Source organism: Mobula birostris, chromosome 23 (assembly GCF_030028105.1).
Source record: "Mobula birostris isolate sMobBir1 chromosome 23, sMobBir1.hap1, whole genome shotgun sequence".
In the NCBI taxonomy this organism is placed as follows: Eukaryota; Metazoa; Chordata; class Chondrichthyes; order Myliobatiformes; family Myliobatidae; genus Mobula; species Mobula birostris.
Window position 1 is genome coordinate 15,616,745 of NC_092392.1, and position 13,232 is coordinate 15,629,976.

At 41.5% G+C, this 13,232-nt stretch overlaps 1 protein-coding gene and 1 long non-coding RNA gene across 4 annotated transcripts in view; one reads left to right on the forward strand and one right to left on the reverse strand.

Moving 5' to 3' along the window:
* Window positions 1-429: 429 nt before the first annotated feature.
* The window catches only part of LOC140186745 (uncharacterized), a 122,400-nt gene continuing 109,597 nt past the window's right edge, over window positions 430-13,232 (reverse strand). For both annotated transcript variants that reach the window (XR_011882933.1, XR_011882932.1), the window contains exons 5-8: window positions 12,442-12,742; window positions 3,574-3,670; window positions 1,539-1,760; window positions 430-711 (exon numbers count right to left, since the gene is read on the reverse strand). This is a non-coding gene — a long non-coding RNA (uncharacterized lncRNA). The remainder of the gene's footprint in view (window positions 712-1,538; window positions 1,761-3,573; window positions 3,671-12,441; window positions 12,743-13,232) is intronic.
* LOC140186741 (tyrosine-protein phosphatase non-receptor type 12-like) overlaps window positions 7,594-13,232 on the forward strand; it is a 116,457-nt gene continuing 110,818 nt past the window's right edge. For both annotated transcript variants that reach the window (XM_072241257.1, XM_072241258.1), the window contains exon 1: window positions 7,594-7,930. In XM_072241257.1, coding sequence (XP_072097358.1) covers window positions 7,832-7,930 — 99 coding nt within the window. In that variant the 5' untranslated portion in view covers window positions 7,594-7,831. The remainder of the gene's footprint in view (window positions 7,931-13,232) is intronic.

The following is a 13,232-nucleotide window of genomic DNA, read 5'->3' on the forward strand; positions in this document are numbered from 1 at the left end:
CAAATTCCGCGGATGCTCAAGTCCCATATATAAAATGGCATAGTATTTGCATATAACCTACACACATCCTCCTGTATACTTTAAATCATCTCTAGATTACTTATCGTACCTAATACAATGTAAATGCTATGTAAATAGTTGTTATACTGTATTGTTTAGGGAATAATGACAAGAAAAAAATGTCCGTACATGTTCAGTACGGATGCAACCATCGTAGCTCCTCTGGGAACGCTGATGCTGCCTCAGCATCAGCCAATGCCGATTCTCCCGTGATCTTTAAGTTCTTGAGGCTGTAGTGCTTTACATAGCTAGCCAACCATCCCTTACTAGCCTTAAACTCCTTCCTCTCGCTCACAACACAGGTAGCGAATGAAAGAGACGCGAGGCAAACAATGCTCAAACGAGTAATACTTTTAATCATCTCTAGATTACAGTAATTATAATACCTAATACAATGGAAATGTTATGTAAATAGTTGTTACAATGTACTGTTTAGGGAACAAGGAACCTTTGGAGGAGGCTCAATAATACTAATGTCAGGAGCTGTGCTCAAACGACGAGTGCTGGAGAGAGAACTTCTGGTTTTTTTTTCTGATCCCGATCCGCGGATACAGAGGGCCGACTGTACAACCTTGGGATTTGTCTCCCAGCAGGTAGCCACGAAGCAAAGGAACCCAAAAGAACCCATACAGAAGAAGACCGTTGAACACCCTATGTGCAGAGAGAGAAAAAAAACAAATCATGCAAACCAATAATCACAAGCAAACGGCATTTTGTATTTAAGTCTGCAAAGAGAGTTCCATAGTTCAGCACAGAGCCAAGATTCACCAGACTATCTCCTGGGATGAAACGATTACCCTGCCAAGAGAGGCTCAAACAGGTTTAGTCAGTATTCTTTGGTCCTTGAAGAATGAGGGAGTGATGTTATTTACATATATAGATCTTAAGAGGCATGATAGGGTAAATGTTAAGATACACCGTGACTGAAGGAACATACTTTCAAGAAGGGAACAGTCATTTAAAACCAAGGTATGTTGAAATTTCATTTTGCAGAAAAAGATGACTCGTCAGAATTCACTGCTCCAGACAGCTTTGGGGAGTGGGGGTAGATACATTTTTGAAATGTTGGACAGGATTGAGGGCCATGAAAATATGGCACTTTGGTGGAGGTAGGGCCTGGGGCTGATCAGCTAAGACCACATAAAATGGTGAGGCAGGCTTGAGAGCTCTCCTGGCCCCTTCCTGCTCCTATCTTCTTGTGCTCTTCTGGTTTTAATGAATAATGGAGTGGGCTCTAACAGCCTGCTCCTTTTACTTCAAGTACATTTTCTCACTAGTACTTGGTTCTAATGTAGTTCTAAAGCTTACAGAATCCTGCATATTCCACATGCCACTTTCCATGTACAGCATATTCCAGTTAATTGGGACAAGTACATTTTGGCCCAATTAAGCAGCTGCCCCAATTAGCTGAATTTTCTTGGGAATAGTTAAAAAGGTCAGCATGGTAGCATAATGGTTAGCACAACGCTTTACAATACCAGCAACTCAGGTTCAAATCCCACCACTGCCTGTGTGGAATTTGCATATTCTCCCTGCGACCACGTGCGTTTCCTCTGGGTGCTCCGGTTTCCTCCCACAGTCCAAAGATGTACTGGTTGAAAGGTAAGTTGGTCATTGTAAATCTTCCTGTGATTGGGCCAGGGTTAAATCAGGAGCTTCTGGGTGGTACAGCTCGAAGGGCTGGAGGGGACTATCCCAATCTGCATCTCAATGAGTAAATAAATAAATAAATCATTCAATTAATTAATACATAGATCAATAAATAAAGACAAACTACCATTTAACTGAGTAACAAATTATGTATTTAAATGAAATATGGAACAAATTAAAACACTGTCAAAACTACTAGGGCAATATAAAACTAATAGTTCCTAATTATCATCGACAGAAGAATTCATCCAGTGTACTTGTATGCTGCTGCATTCTTTTGATTGACTGTAAGTTAATAAAATTAGTGCAGTTAATGGACTGCCTTTTGAATAACACTAATAATGATTGTATCCTCCAAATCTTCATTTCCATTGTGACATTCAAGATGATGGTCGATACCTTTAAGTTCTTTGTAGGTCCTAACTTGTTGAAGTAGTGAAATTGTTTCATTTTCACTCCTGGTCATTTCTGCCATCTCTAAGCCTGAATGCTTGAAACTGCAGTGAGCAAAACAGTTCTGAATTGTCACTCTGCTTATTTCTCGCCAACTATCAGTGACAAAAATCACCACTTTTTGAACATAAGCACATGCAACTGATGCTATTTAGAAACTGTTCACTCTGAGCACTATATCTAATGGCTACACAAATGCACATGTTTGACGCTAGTTAAAAGCTGTTTGGCAACAGTTTCCTGCCCCTATTAAGTGGTATAGTGTCCCAAGAAAGGGAATCATAGCTATTTTCTGATTTCTTTTTTCTTTAAGAATTGTCCCAAATGCGGCTGCCTTGATTAACTGATGGCCCAATTAACCAGAATCCACCGTAGTAATAAAATGTTAAATTAACTTTCTGAAAATAAACATTAATTTTCATTCCCCTTTTAGGGAGTTTGCATGGGAAACATTCAGAGCAGCACTAAGTTTTGAAGATTAATCTATTGACCTTCCAGTTTTGATAATGTGTAAAAATATTGTGGGAATAGACTGTTTAAACTTTCTTCTTGTTGGGACAGGGCAGAATTATGTTTCCAGCTGTTATGAGGCCAAAGAATGTGGATTAAATTTAAAAGATTTTTAATAGATGATTGCTGAAACACAAAATCCTCCAGTTGTGGAATTCGCTTCCAGGTTTACTCAACTTTCAAGGTTAGCTTCCTCCCTCACCACCATTCAGGGCCCCAGACTGTCCTTCCAGGTGAGGCGACACTTCACCTGTGAGTCAGCTGGGGTGATATACTGCGTCCGGTGCTCCCAATGTGGCCTTCTATATATTGGCGAGACCCGACGCAGACTGGGAGACCGTTTCACTGAACACCTACGCTCTGTCTGCCAGAGAAAGCAGGATCTCCCAGTAGCCACACATTTTAATTCCACGTCCCATTCCCATTCTGATATGTCTATCCATGGCCTCCTCTACTGTAAAGATGAAGTCACACTCAGGTTGGAGGAACAATACCTTATATTCCATCTGGGTAACCTCCAACCTGATGGCATGAACATTGACTTCTCAAACTTCTGCTAATGCCCCACCTCCCCCTCGTACCCCATCCGTTATTTATTTAAATACACACATTCTTTCTCTCTCTCTCTCCCTTTTCTCCCTCTGCCCCTCTCACTATACCCCTTGCCCATCCTCTGGGTTTCCCCCCCTCCCCCTTTTCTTTCTCCCTGGGCCTCCTGTCCCACGATACTCTCCTATCCCATTTGCCAATCAACTGTCCAGCCCTTGGCTCCATCCCTCCCCCTCCTGTCTTCTCCTATCATTTTGGATCTCCCCCTTCCCCTCCCACTTTCAAATCTCTTACTAGCTGTTCCTTCAGTTAGTCCTGACGAAGGGTCTCGGCCTGAAACGTCAACTGTACCTCTTCCTAGAGATGCTGCCTGGCCTGCTGCGTTCACCAGCAACTTTGATGTGTGTAGCTTGGATGGGTGGATGGCTCAATAGGAGATGAAGGGGCACTGGAAGACAGAGGATATACGTGATTCAAACTTTTTGTTTTAAACAGGGTTAAATGCTGAAATTGTCTGGTTGGTTACTGTCTTTATCACATTAATTTCTATATTCATATTTGCTTTTCTAGTAATATTTTATTCTGAATGCATTTAACAGGTACATTAAGGACTTCCAAACTGTAGCTGCAATTCTTAATCACTCATTCCACTAGAACTGTATTATATTTTTCTAAGCTTCATGTCCTGGCACGAAGATGTGTGAATCAAGCATAAATACAAACTCCACCCTGTGAAAGAAAACCATGACTTGATTTTTATTGGAAGCTTCTGTCTGCTATCGAGCAACAGCAAATTGATCATTGATACCCTGATGAACAAGGTAGTGATGTGCTTAAGTTTTACTTCATATGTACTGTACTTATATGTAGTAAGGACACATCAAACTCTGTTCTACAATTCACAATGCTTGTTTGCCTTTCTTCCATAATGGTGCAATTCTCCTAATATTTGCTTTCTTTGCAAGGACAAATAATTAAAGTCACGTGACAAAGGGAATTCATGCCCTAAAGCAACTGAATTCCAGTCTTCTTGCGATTTATTGGTTTCATACCAACTCAAGGCTATGACTCATTAGTCATCAAAGTTAAAGGTTAGCATCTACTTTATATGAAAACATTTGTATTCTAGTCAATTTTGGAAAACGGTTGTTGATCGAATACACACTACATTTACCTGCCTGTAGTTATCCCAAATAAAGCCTGTTGGTAACATGAAGGTGGCACTACTTTGCACATGTTCGAGAATGTTGTTAAATTACATTGTTTTTCTTCTATTTTGTTCTATTCATTTTTCATACACATCCTCAACCTTTTTTTTGGCTAACAGAATTTAAGTCATGCCTGTTTGATCAATGGGCTTCCAAGAATATGATTGTGCGGTGGAAGGCAATGGAATGGTTAAGTTCCCTTCTGTTACATTGATCATTGACTGGCACATCCCTGGCACAAACATACTTTCCACATCAGCTCATATCTAGATGATGTGGACTGTATTATCAGTAAACAACTTCTTTTCTGCACCTTATTTCTGATAAAGTTCTTCCCTGCACTTTATTTGACGCATCGGGCAGCAACTTTGCCATTTCTTTAGCATTTATCTGTTTTACGAGCCCAAGTTGCTAGCTCAACACTCAACCCAGCACAGATGGAAAGCATGCAAGGAACCATGAAGGATTTGAAGCTGGGAACACTTGCTCCGAAGTCCAGTGCGGATGCCACTACACCACCAGCTGGCTACTTCTGATGAAGGGGCTGAAAATAGTTGAGATGAGGATACCATCTTGGAAGACACTTGCAGGGAGAACTTGAGGCTGAGTTAATTGACAGACAACAAATAACTTTCTATATGTTAGGTATACATTTGTAATTCTGAGGAAAGTCATTTTCGTCCAGTCTTTGGAATTCAGCTCTTTTGTTCACATTTAGACCAAGATTGCATTGAGGTATGGACTGAAGCCTGAGGTTTGGACGATTTAAGCATCAGGCCAGATTGAGATGGTCAGGCTGTCGGGGTTGGAGGTGAGAGACGGGTCGGTAGGGATTTTTTTGGGGGGGAGTTTGTTGTTTTACTTTTTAGCTGGTCTGGCACAACATCGTAGGCCAAAGGTCCTGTTGCTCTGCTGTATTGTTATAAGTTCTTTGTTCAATGGTTCTGCTCACTGCTCTGTGGGACTTGCTCATCTCTGAGCTGGATTGAGGTTGTGGCCTGCAAATAGTAGACTTCTGAATTGGCTGCTGTGATGTCTGATGTTGTGAATTTCAGTTCTAAATGCTGTTTCCTTGCTTTTATTGTACAATTTGTTTTTTTCTTCTTTCTTTCTTTGCATACTGGATGCTTGAATGTTTTTTTTAATGGGTTCTATTGGGGTTCCTGGTTTCATGGCTGCCTGTGAGGAGGCAAATCCCAAGGCTGGATAAAGTATACATACCTTGATAATAAAGTATAATTTAAACTTTGACTCATCGGTGACAATGCAGAAAAAAGTCATTATCTTTAACAATTTCTGTCAATCTAGTTAGAAATTCAAATGAGTAGGTTTTGTTTTCTAGATATAAATGGTACATCCGTTGCATTTGCCTAAACCCGGAAAAATTTTGGCATGTTAACAAGACTCGTTATTTAGGAAATGTAGATAGATTCTGCTACTAAAGACAATTGCTGAAGTATTAGTTAACTGGCATGGGGAACCTTGGTAATTTTTCTATAGAAATAGGAATAGAAATATCTGGGTTTGGCATGTGGTGAGGTGTACACAGATATCTGAAGGGAAGTGGTAAGAATTGTAAGGACAAAAAAGGGCTACAGATGCTGTCAACTGGAGCTGGCAGAACAAAGGGGGGTGGGGGGGGAACCACCAACTACTTGGGTTAAAACCTTGCATCAGGACTAGTCTGAAATTTCAATCCCCCCACCCCTTTCCTAATTGCTGCTCAACTTGCTGAGTTCCTCCAGCAGACTGTTTGTTGGCGCGAGTTCTAGCTCCACTGATCTAGACTAGAATTCAACTATCAGCATTATCTTAGAATACGAAATGTACAGAAAATTCTCCATGACAGCTGTACTAAAGTCAACAAGAAATCCTCCAACTTCTGTTAACTTGCTTTCTCAGTCTATGTCAGAACTGGCCATTTTTGCTGTAAATCAATACCTGCTATATTGGCTCAGTTCTATTTCCCTCTCTATTAGTACACCTTGATCTGTTATCTGCAAATCATGATATTTTTTTGTCAACCCCTAATTACCCCATTAGCAATCCATCTCCAGAGCCAACCAAGCCTCAATCTTTTGCAAATACGTGTATCTTCTTTGTACTATTCACTATTCCCTTTAAGCTGTGTGGATGCACAGCCGCACAGTAATTGAAATGCTCCCGTGCAACGGGACTTTTCTTTAATATAATGTTAATTTAAAGTGTTAAACAGTTTTCAGGCTGTATAAAAATTTCCTGCTCAGAGCAATGGTTGATCTGCGTAGTTCTAAAAAATAATTAGAGGGAATGTTGGTACCCTCCATCCCTACACCCTCCTTTCTGAACTTAAAACTAACAATGTTTTCTCTTTCCCAGTTCTAATGAAGGGTTTTCATTTCGAAACACTGAACATTTGAAAAATTGAAACTCCATTTTTCTTTCAACAGATGCTGTCTTACTTGCTGAGTTTCCTGTATTTTCTGCTTTTGTTTCAGATTTCCAGCATGTACACTTTTTCTGCTTTTCAAAGACTGTCACTACTTGCTCATTGGACAATTGGATAGAGCACTGACGAAACAGAAGCACGGGTTTAACTTACTTAGTAACTGATAATAGTGTCTGATAATCAAGAACTCGAGTAGTAATCAAATAACTCCAAATCTTAGAGATCTTCAATAAAATTAGAGAAGGGGGGGGTGAAAACTCAATAACTCCAGTGGAAATCCCATTCAAGTCCACGCATAGTCACTGCTCTGAGCATTGTGGTCCCCACTTTACATATTTAATAATTTCTCCCTTGCTCAGATCGCATCCTTGCTGCTGAGATAAAAGTTGGCTTTGTTTATACTTCTCGCTTAACGGCGTTTCAATAGCGCTCAGTCTAGCTTCGGTTTCTCGGGTGTCTGCCGAAATGTTTCAGTATAATTATTAAATAACTTATAGATTTTTCCTGAATATCATCAGAGGAAGATCAAATTACCCACGCCTCTTGAAACAGGAGCTCAGTGTCTTTTGGGATCTCTGGAGCATTGAGTTGAAAAAAAAAGTTTAGACCCCGCAGAGAAGAGTGTCAGCCGGTTTGTCCAATCCGGAGGCAGGATTGGTGTGATGGCAGGAGCTGCCGGGCGGTAGGTGGACCAATGAGGTGCAGGAGAAGGGGTGGGCGCTTTGGATATGTGTTGTGGGTGGGGGGAAAACGGAGAGAGCGGAAAAGAGGAAAGTGGCGACGGACGGGCGGACGGAGTCTGAGGTTCGGGGGGATCCGCGTAGAGAATTACCGGCGGCTGGGATTCGATGCAATAAGGATAATACGAATCATCAATATCCCAAGAGAAAAAAAGATATTTGCTGAGGAAGATGCGAAAGTGACGAGCGTTTGACCCCATTTGTTGGTTTCAATTTTCCAATGTGTTGAAAAGATGGAGCAAAGCGAGATACTGAAGAAATTCATTGATCGAGTGCTGGCTATGAAAGTCCGCGACCAGAATGGGGAGGATAACTTTGCCAACGACTTCATGGTGAGTTGCTGTGCGTTTAGTTGTTCGCGTTTTATAATATTCACTTATTTATTTTTCTATGTGATGAACTTTCTTTACAGCCCGCGAACGCGGATTTTTTTTTTGTGTGTGTGAAGTCGGTTTGCGTGCAGCGAGCGCCTCGACTGTGTCTTCTCCATCCCTCCCCCTCCGTTCGTTCTCAGCCACGACCCACCGGGACCAATTCTGCCAGCTCCAGGCTGTGCGGCCTAAGCCGCCCCCTCATGGCTCCTCATTCACTTTCAGAAAAAATAAAGCCTGCGTTTGTCTCGGGTTCACTGAGCGAAATGCTTCGGTTTTTCTTTTAATTGTCGGGTCACAATAATAATTGAGACCGCATAAAGCTATAGGGTTCATCTTGGGTGTACGCTCCAGGTTTGCATAGCAAAAAAATGCAATGAATTTGTCAGCTGTGAGTCAGAATTATGGAGAGCTTGCGGATGTTGCGCAAGACACAGGGGCGTTGTGTTCGCTCGAAGTATGCAATGAGTGGTCTCGTGTTCATTTTAAATATTTACTAATTGTTTTTAAGAGCTTTTCTCGTATTCGATATGACAGTAGGCAAGAGAAGTATACTATTGTTTAATTCTGTTAATGCTCAGTACTTGTATCAAGGGAAGGTGTTATCATTTGGCTAGTGAAGGTGTGAAGTGTAGTTTGTGGAGATTGTCTATTGTATAATGGCAAGAATGGGCTAATCTGTGATAATCCCTTTGGTCTTTCCAGTATTCTGTGAAAAAACTCATGAATTTCATCCAATTGTGAAATATAGCGTGGATGATGCTTGTGGACTTGCAGTCTACTAGGGTTGGGAACATACAAGGAGGAAGGAAAAATATTTTATAGAAACTTGTTATCAATATTGAAATTGAAATCGGGCATCTGAAGATTCCAGTGGCTTTACAATATCATCTAAATGACTGTGTAGAATGTGTTCTGGGACCATGAGAGGTTTGTGTAATGTGCACACCCAGGAGTTTAAAACTAAATGACTACTGCCTTGTGGCACTGATGCCAATTATCATGAAGTGCTTTGAATGGCTAATAGCACCTATCAAAAAGTCCATTCCTGCCACATTGGATGCTGACCAATATGCTTACTGATAGAACATGTACCTGGCCCTAGCATGTAGAAAACAAGGACACATGTCAGAATGCTGTTTCTGGATTTCAGTTTAACACCATTGTCACACAGATGTTGGTGAATAAACTCGTCCTCTGTCTTAATATACCACTGTGCAACTGGATATTGGACTTCCTAACCAACAGACCTCAGTCAGGACGCACAGCCGCTCCTCCCTCCCCATCATCCTCAACATGGGTGCCCCCCCCCCCCCGGGCTATATGCTGAGCCCATTGCTCTTCACTCTGCTCACACAGGACTGCACGACCAAAGACCCGTGTCATCATATTGTCAAGTTCGCTGATGACACAACAATGGCAGGGCTCATCGCCAACAATGATGAGACGGCTTACAGAGAAGAGATGGAGGAGCTTGAGGCCTGGTGCCAGGAGAGTGACCTCTTAATGTCAACAAGACAAAGGGTCATCGACTTCAGGAGTACTTGGGCCACTCAACCCCCTCCACCCCCTTTAGAACAGTGGAAACTGCATGCAATTTTAAACTCCTGGGTGTGCACATTACACAAACCTCTCCTGGTCCCAGAGCACATCTTACGCAGTTAAGAAAGCTCACCAATTCCTTAGCTTTCTGAAGATGCTGAAGAGAGCTGGACTTCGCGCATGTGTACTCATGTCATTCTACAGATGCGCAGCAGTGAGCATCCTGACAAGCTGCATCATAGCTTGGTGCAGTAAACTGCACTGCATTGGATGAGTAGTCAAAACTGCCCAATGTATCACTAGCACCAGCCAACCCACCATCAATAACATATACTGTATATGGAAAGGTGCCAGAAAAGGGCCAGTAACATGAAAGATCCCACCCATGCTTCTCATAGACTAACAAACACAAAAAGTAAAGTTGACATTTCAGGCCAAAACCCTTTGGTCCTGCTGGAGGGTTTCGGCATGAAATGTCGACTGTACTTTTTTCCATAGATGCTGTCTGGCCTGCTGAGTTCCTCCGGCATTTTGTGAGTATGGCTCAAATTTCCAGCATCTGCAGGTTTTTCTCTTGTTTGTGATTTGATTACTACTCTTGGACTGTTTGCTCCATTCCCATCAGGGAGGAGATTGCATAGCATCCATACCAGGACCACCAGAGTCAAAAACAGTTACTTTCCCCAAGCAGTAAGGCTGATCAACACCTCACCCACTAACTCCAGCTCTATTTTATATTTTCCTACAGTTACCTTATATACAGCCTAGCAGCACTTTATGGACATACAGTGAATCTATGTATATAAGCTATCTTATGTATTTGTATCTATTGCGTCTCTTTAAATATTATTGTGCCTTTATCTTTAGTGTTTTTGTGCCTTTATTTTTAGTGTGGGTTTTTTTTTTATCAGGTCTAGAGTAACAATAATTTTATTCTCCTTTACACATGTGTACAGGAAATGACAATGTTGATTTTGCAGTCAGCACTTGTATGAACGACACAGATGATGCTGGAGGAGGTCAGGCAGCATTTATGGAAAGGAACTATTCTGATGAAGGGTCTCAGCCTGAAATATCAACTGTTTATTCCTTTCTGTAGATGCTCCCTGACCTGTGTGTTGTTCTAGATTTCTAGTATCTGCAGAATCTCTTGTGTTTATACTTTACTGAATAGTGTTATTTTCCATAACACATAGAGCCTTTAAATAAACACTGAAGCTAGCTTTGTAGATGCATACAAAAACTTTATTCAAGGGGAATGAAGAGCAAGAAAGTTTTATTGGGGCTAAAGCAAGTTTTCACCTCCCTGAAATTAAATACAAAGGCATCCGTTAGTCTTGCAAGACCATGGATCTGTGCCTGGAAAGTCTTCACTCTCCAGGGCGCAGGCCTGGGCAAGGTTGTATGGAAGACCAGCAGTTGCCCATGCTGCAAGTCTCCCCTCTCCATGCCACCGATGTTGTCCAAGGGAGGGGCGTTAGGACCCATACAGCTTGGTACCAGTGTCGTTGCAGAGTAATGTGTGATTAAGTTCCTTGCTCAAGGACACAACGTGTTCCCTCAGCTGGGGCTCGAACTCACAACCTTCAGGTCGCTAGTCCAATGCTCCCTACTCAGGAAATATCAGTTTACTGTTGAGGAATACAGCCTAGATTTGCCAGATCGACTTTTAGTCTGAGGGACTTCTGAATGGCTAATAATCATTGGGGTTTAGAAGAGTTAGAGTATTGGTAAGGATTAAATTTAAGGTTATGAGGAGGGAGTTTTGGGGCTTAAGACCAAGATAGCTGAGTTCATGGCTGTTGTTGGAGGGATGGAGAGTTGAAAAGGACCAAGAAGCAGAGCTTAAAATAGGAAGTGTCTGTGGATTGTAGGAGTGGAAATAGTCTGTTATAAGAAAGCAGGAAGCCATAGAAATTTGAAAATTTGGATATATGGTTTTTGTGTCAAGTAACTTCTGGAATGGGAACTCTATTTGGGTCTGCACTATACAGATACAAAAGTAATGTCAGTGAAGCCTATTGTATTACTCAGGTTTTTACCAAATCTACACCTTAAACCCATGGTTCTTGATTCGCTTGGTGTTTTAAAAAAAGTCTGTTAATTTCATTTTTGAGAAGACACTAGCCATTCACATCTTTTTAAATACTCTGTCAAAGATTCACAGATAAGTAAAACAAAATTTTCATTTTACTTGTAAGGCTTGTCCTACTGTGTGCTTATGCTGGATTCTCAACATTACTCTAATCCTTCTCGCTGCCTAATTTTATTCAATAGGATGCTTTCTAATTCTAAACCCAAGTGATCATTGGCCAACAGTCAATTTGGTAAATCTAGGCTACATTCCTCAAAGCAAGTTGATTTCTTTCTGGGTATGGAGATGAAAATTTCCCAAAGTCCTCCTGACATGGTGTTGTTTAAGTTTTACTAGTGGCATTAAGACTTTGTTGCTCTTCATCCCCCTTGGGTGAAGGTTAATGTACAGTTTGCTTTGCCAGTTGGAACTTGTGGTGGAGATTGGCAATAATGATCTTCCCAGTATTTAATTACTTCAGTTTTTCCTTTTTCTTCTCAAATTGATGTAATACTTAATAGAATAATTAAACTCTTATTTCCCGTATCAGTTGAGCCCTGATTTCCTGAGGGAATGTGTTGCATTACTGCTTCAGTTGAACTATGGAAGTTCTTTGAGAAGACATGACCTATTAACGTGAGGGATCTGTAAATCAGTCAATGTTTAAAGCAATGGGAGTGTTGTGAAATTATCAGTAATGTTTGAGGGGAATTCTTTTATTGGAAGGTGAGAGAGACCCTGCTTCAGCCTACCAACAATATTGGCTATTTCCAGGTCAGAAACAAGTCTATCTCCATCTAAGGAGAGAAACTAGCCACAAACTTTTTTTAATGAGCCCACAGACATCCAAAGTTACCTTGACTATATGTCCTCTGCCTCCTGTAAGGACTCCATTCCCTTTTCATGGTTTTACTTGCCTCCAATGTGGCCTTCCTTCTGCTGTGTCCTGTTGAGTGGAGGTAAACTATATCTCCTCTCTTTTTCTGCACGTCTGTTGACATCTGCTCTCCATTTGGGACAGAAAGATAAAAGTCCCCCCAGTGCTCATTTTCCACTTAACCGCCTGATGTATTTAATGCCAAACATGAGAAAATCTGCAGATGCTGGAAATCCAAGCAACACCCACAAAACGCTGGAGGAACTCAACAGGCCAGCGTCTGTGGAAAAGAGAAAAGAGTTTTGGGCTGAGACCCGTCATCATGACTGGAAAAAAGGATGAGAGGTGTATTTAATGCATTATTGTTTGCAGTTTCTGCTAGTTATGACTTAATCCTACCATCAGCCCTATCTTCCCCTCATCTCCCCTTTTTGCACTTCATAGGGACCACTCACTTTATGACTCTCTGGTCTGCTCTTGTATTTTAGTATAGAGATGCAGTGTGGACTAGGCCCTTCAAGCAGAAGCAACCCCTGACCACCCTGATTTAACCCTAACTTAATCACGGGTCAATTTACAATGACCAATTAACCTACTTGGTACATCTTTGGACTGTGGGAGAAAACTGGAGGACCTGGGGAAAAACCCATGCATTCCAGGGGGAGGACGTACAGAGATTCTTTACAGAGGTTGCCGGGATTGAAACTCTGAATATTGCGCTAGCTGCTACACTACCCTAGTGCCCTCCCATCCACACCCACCAATCCTGG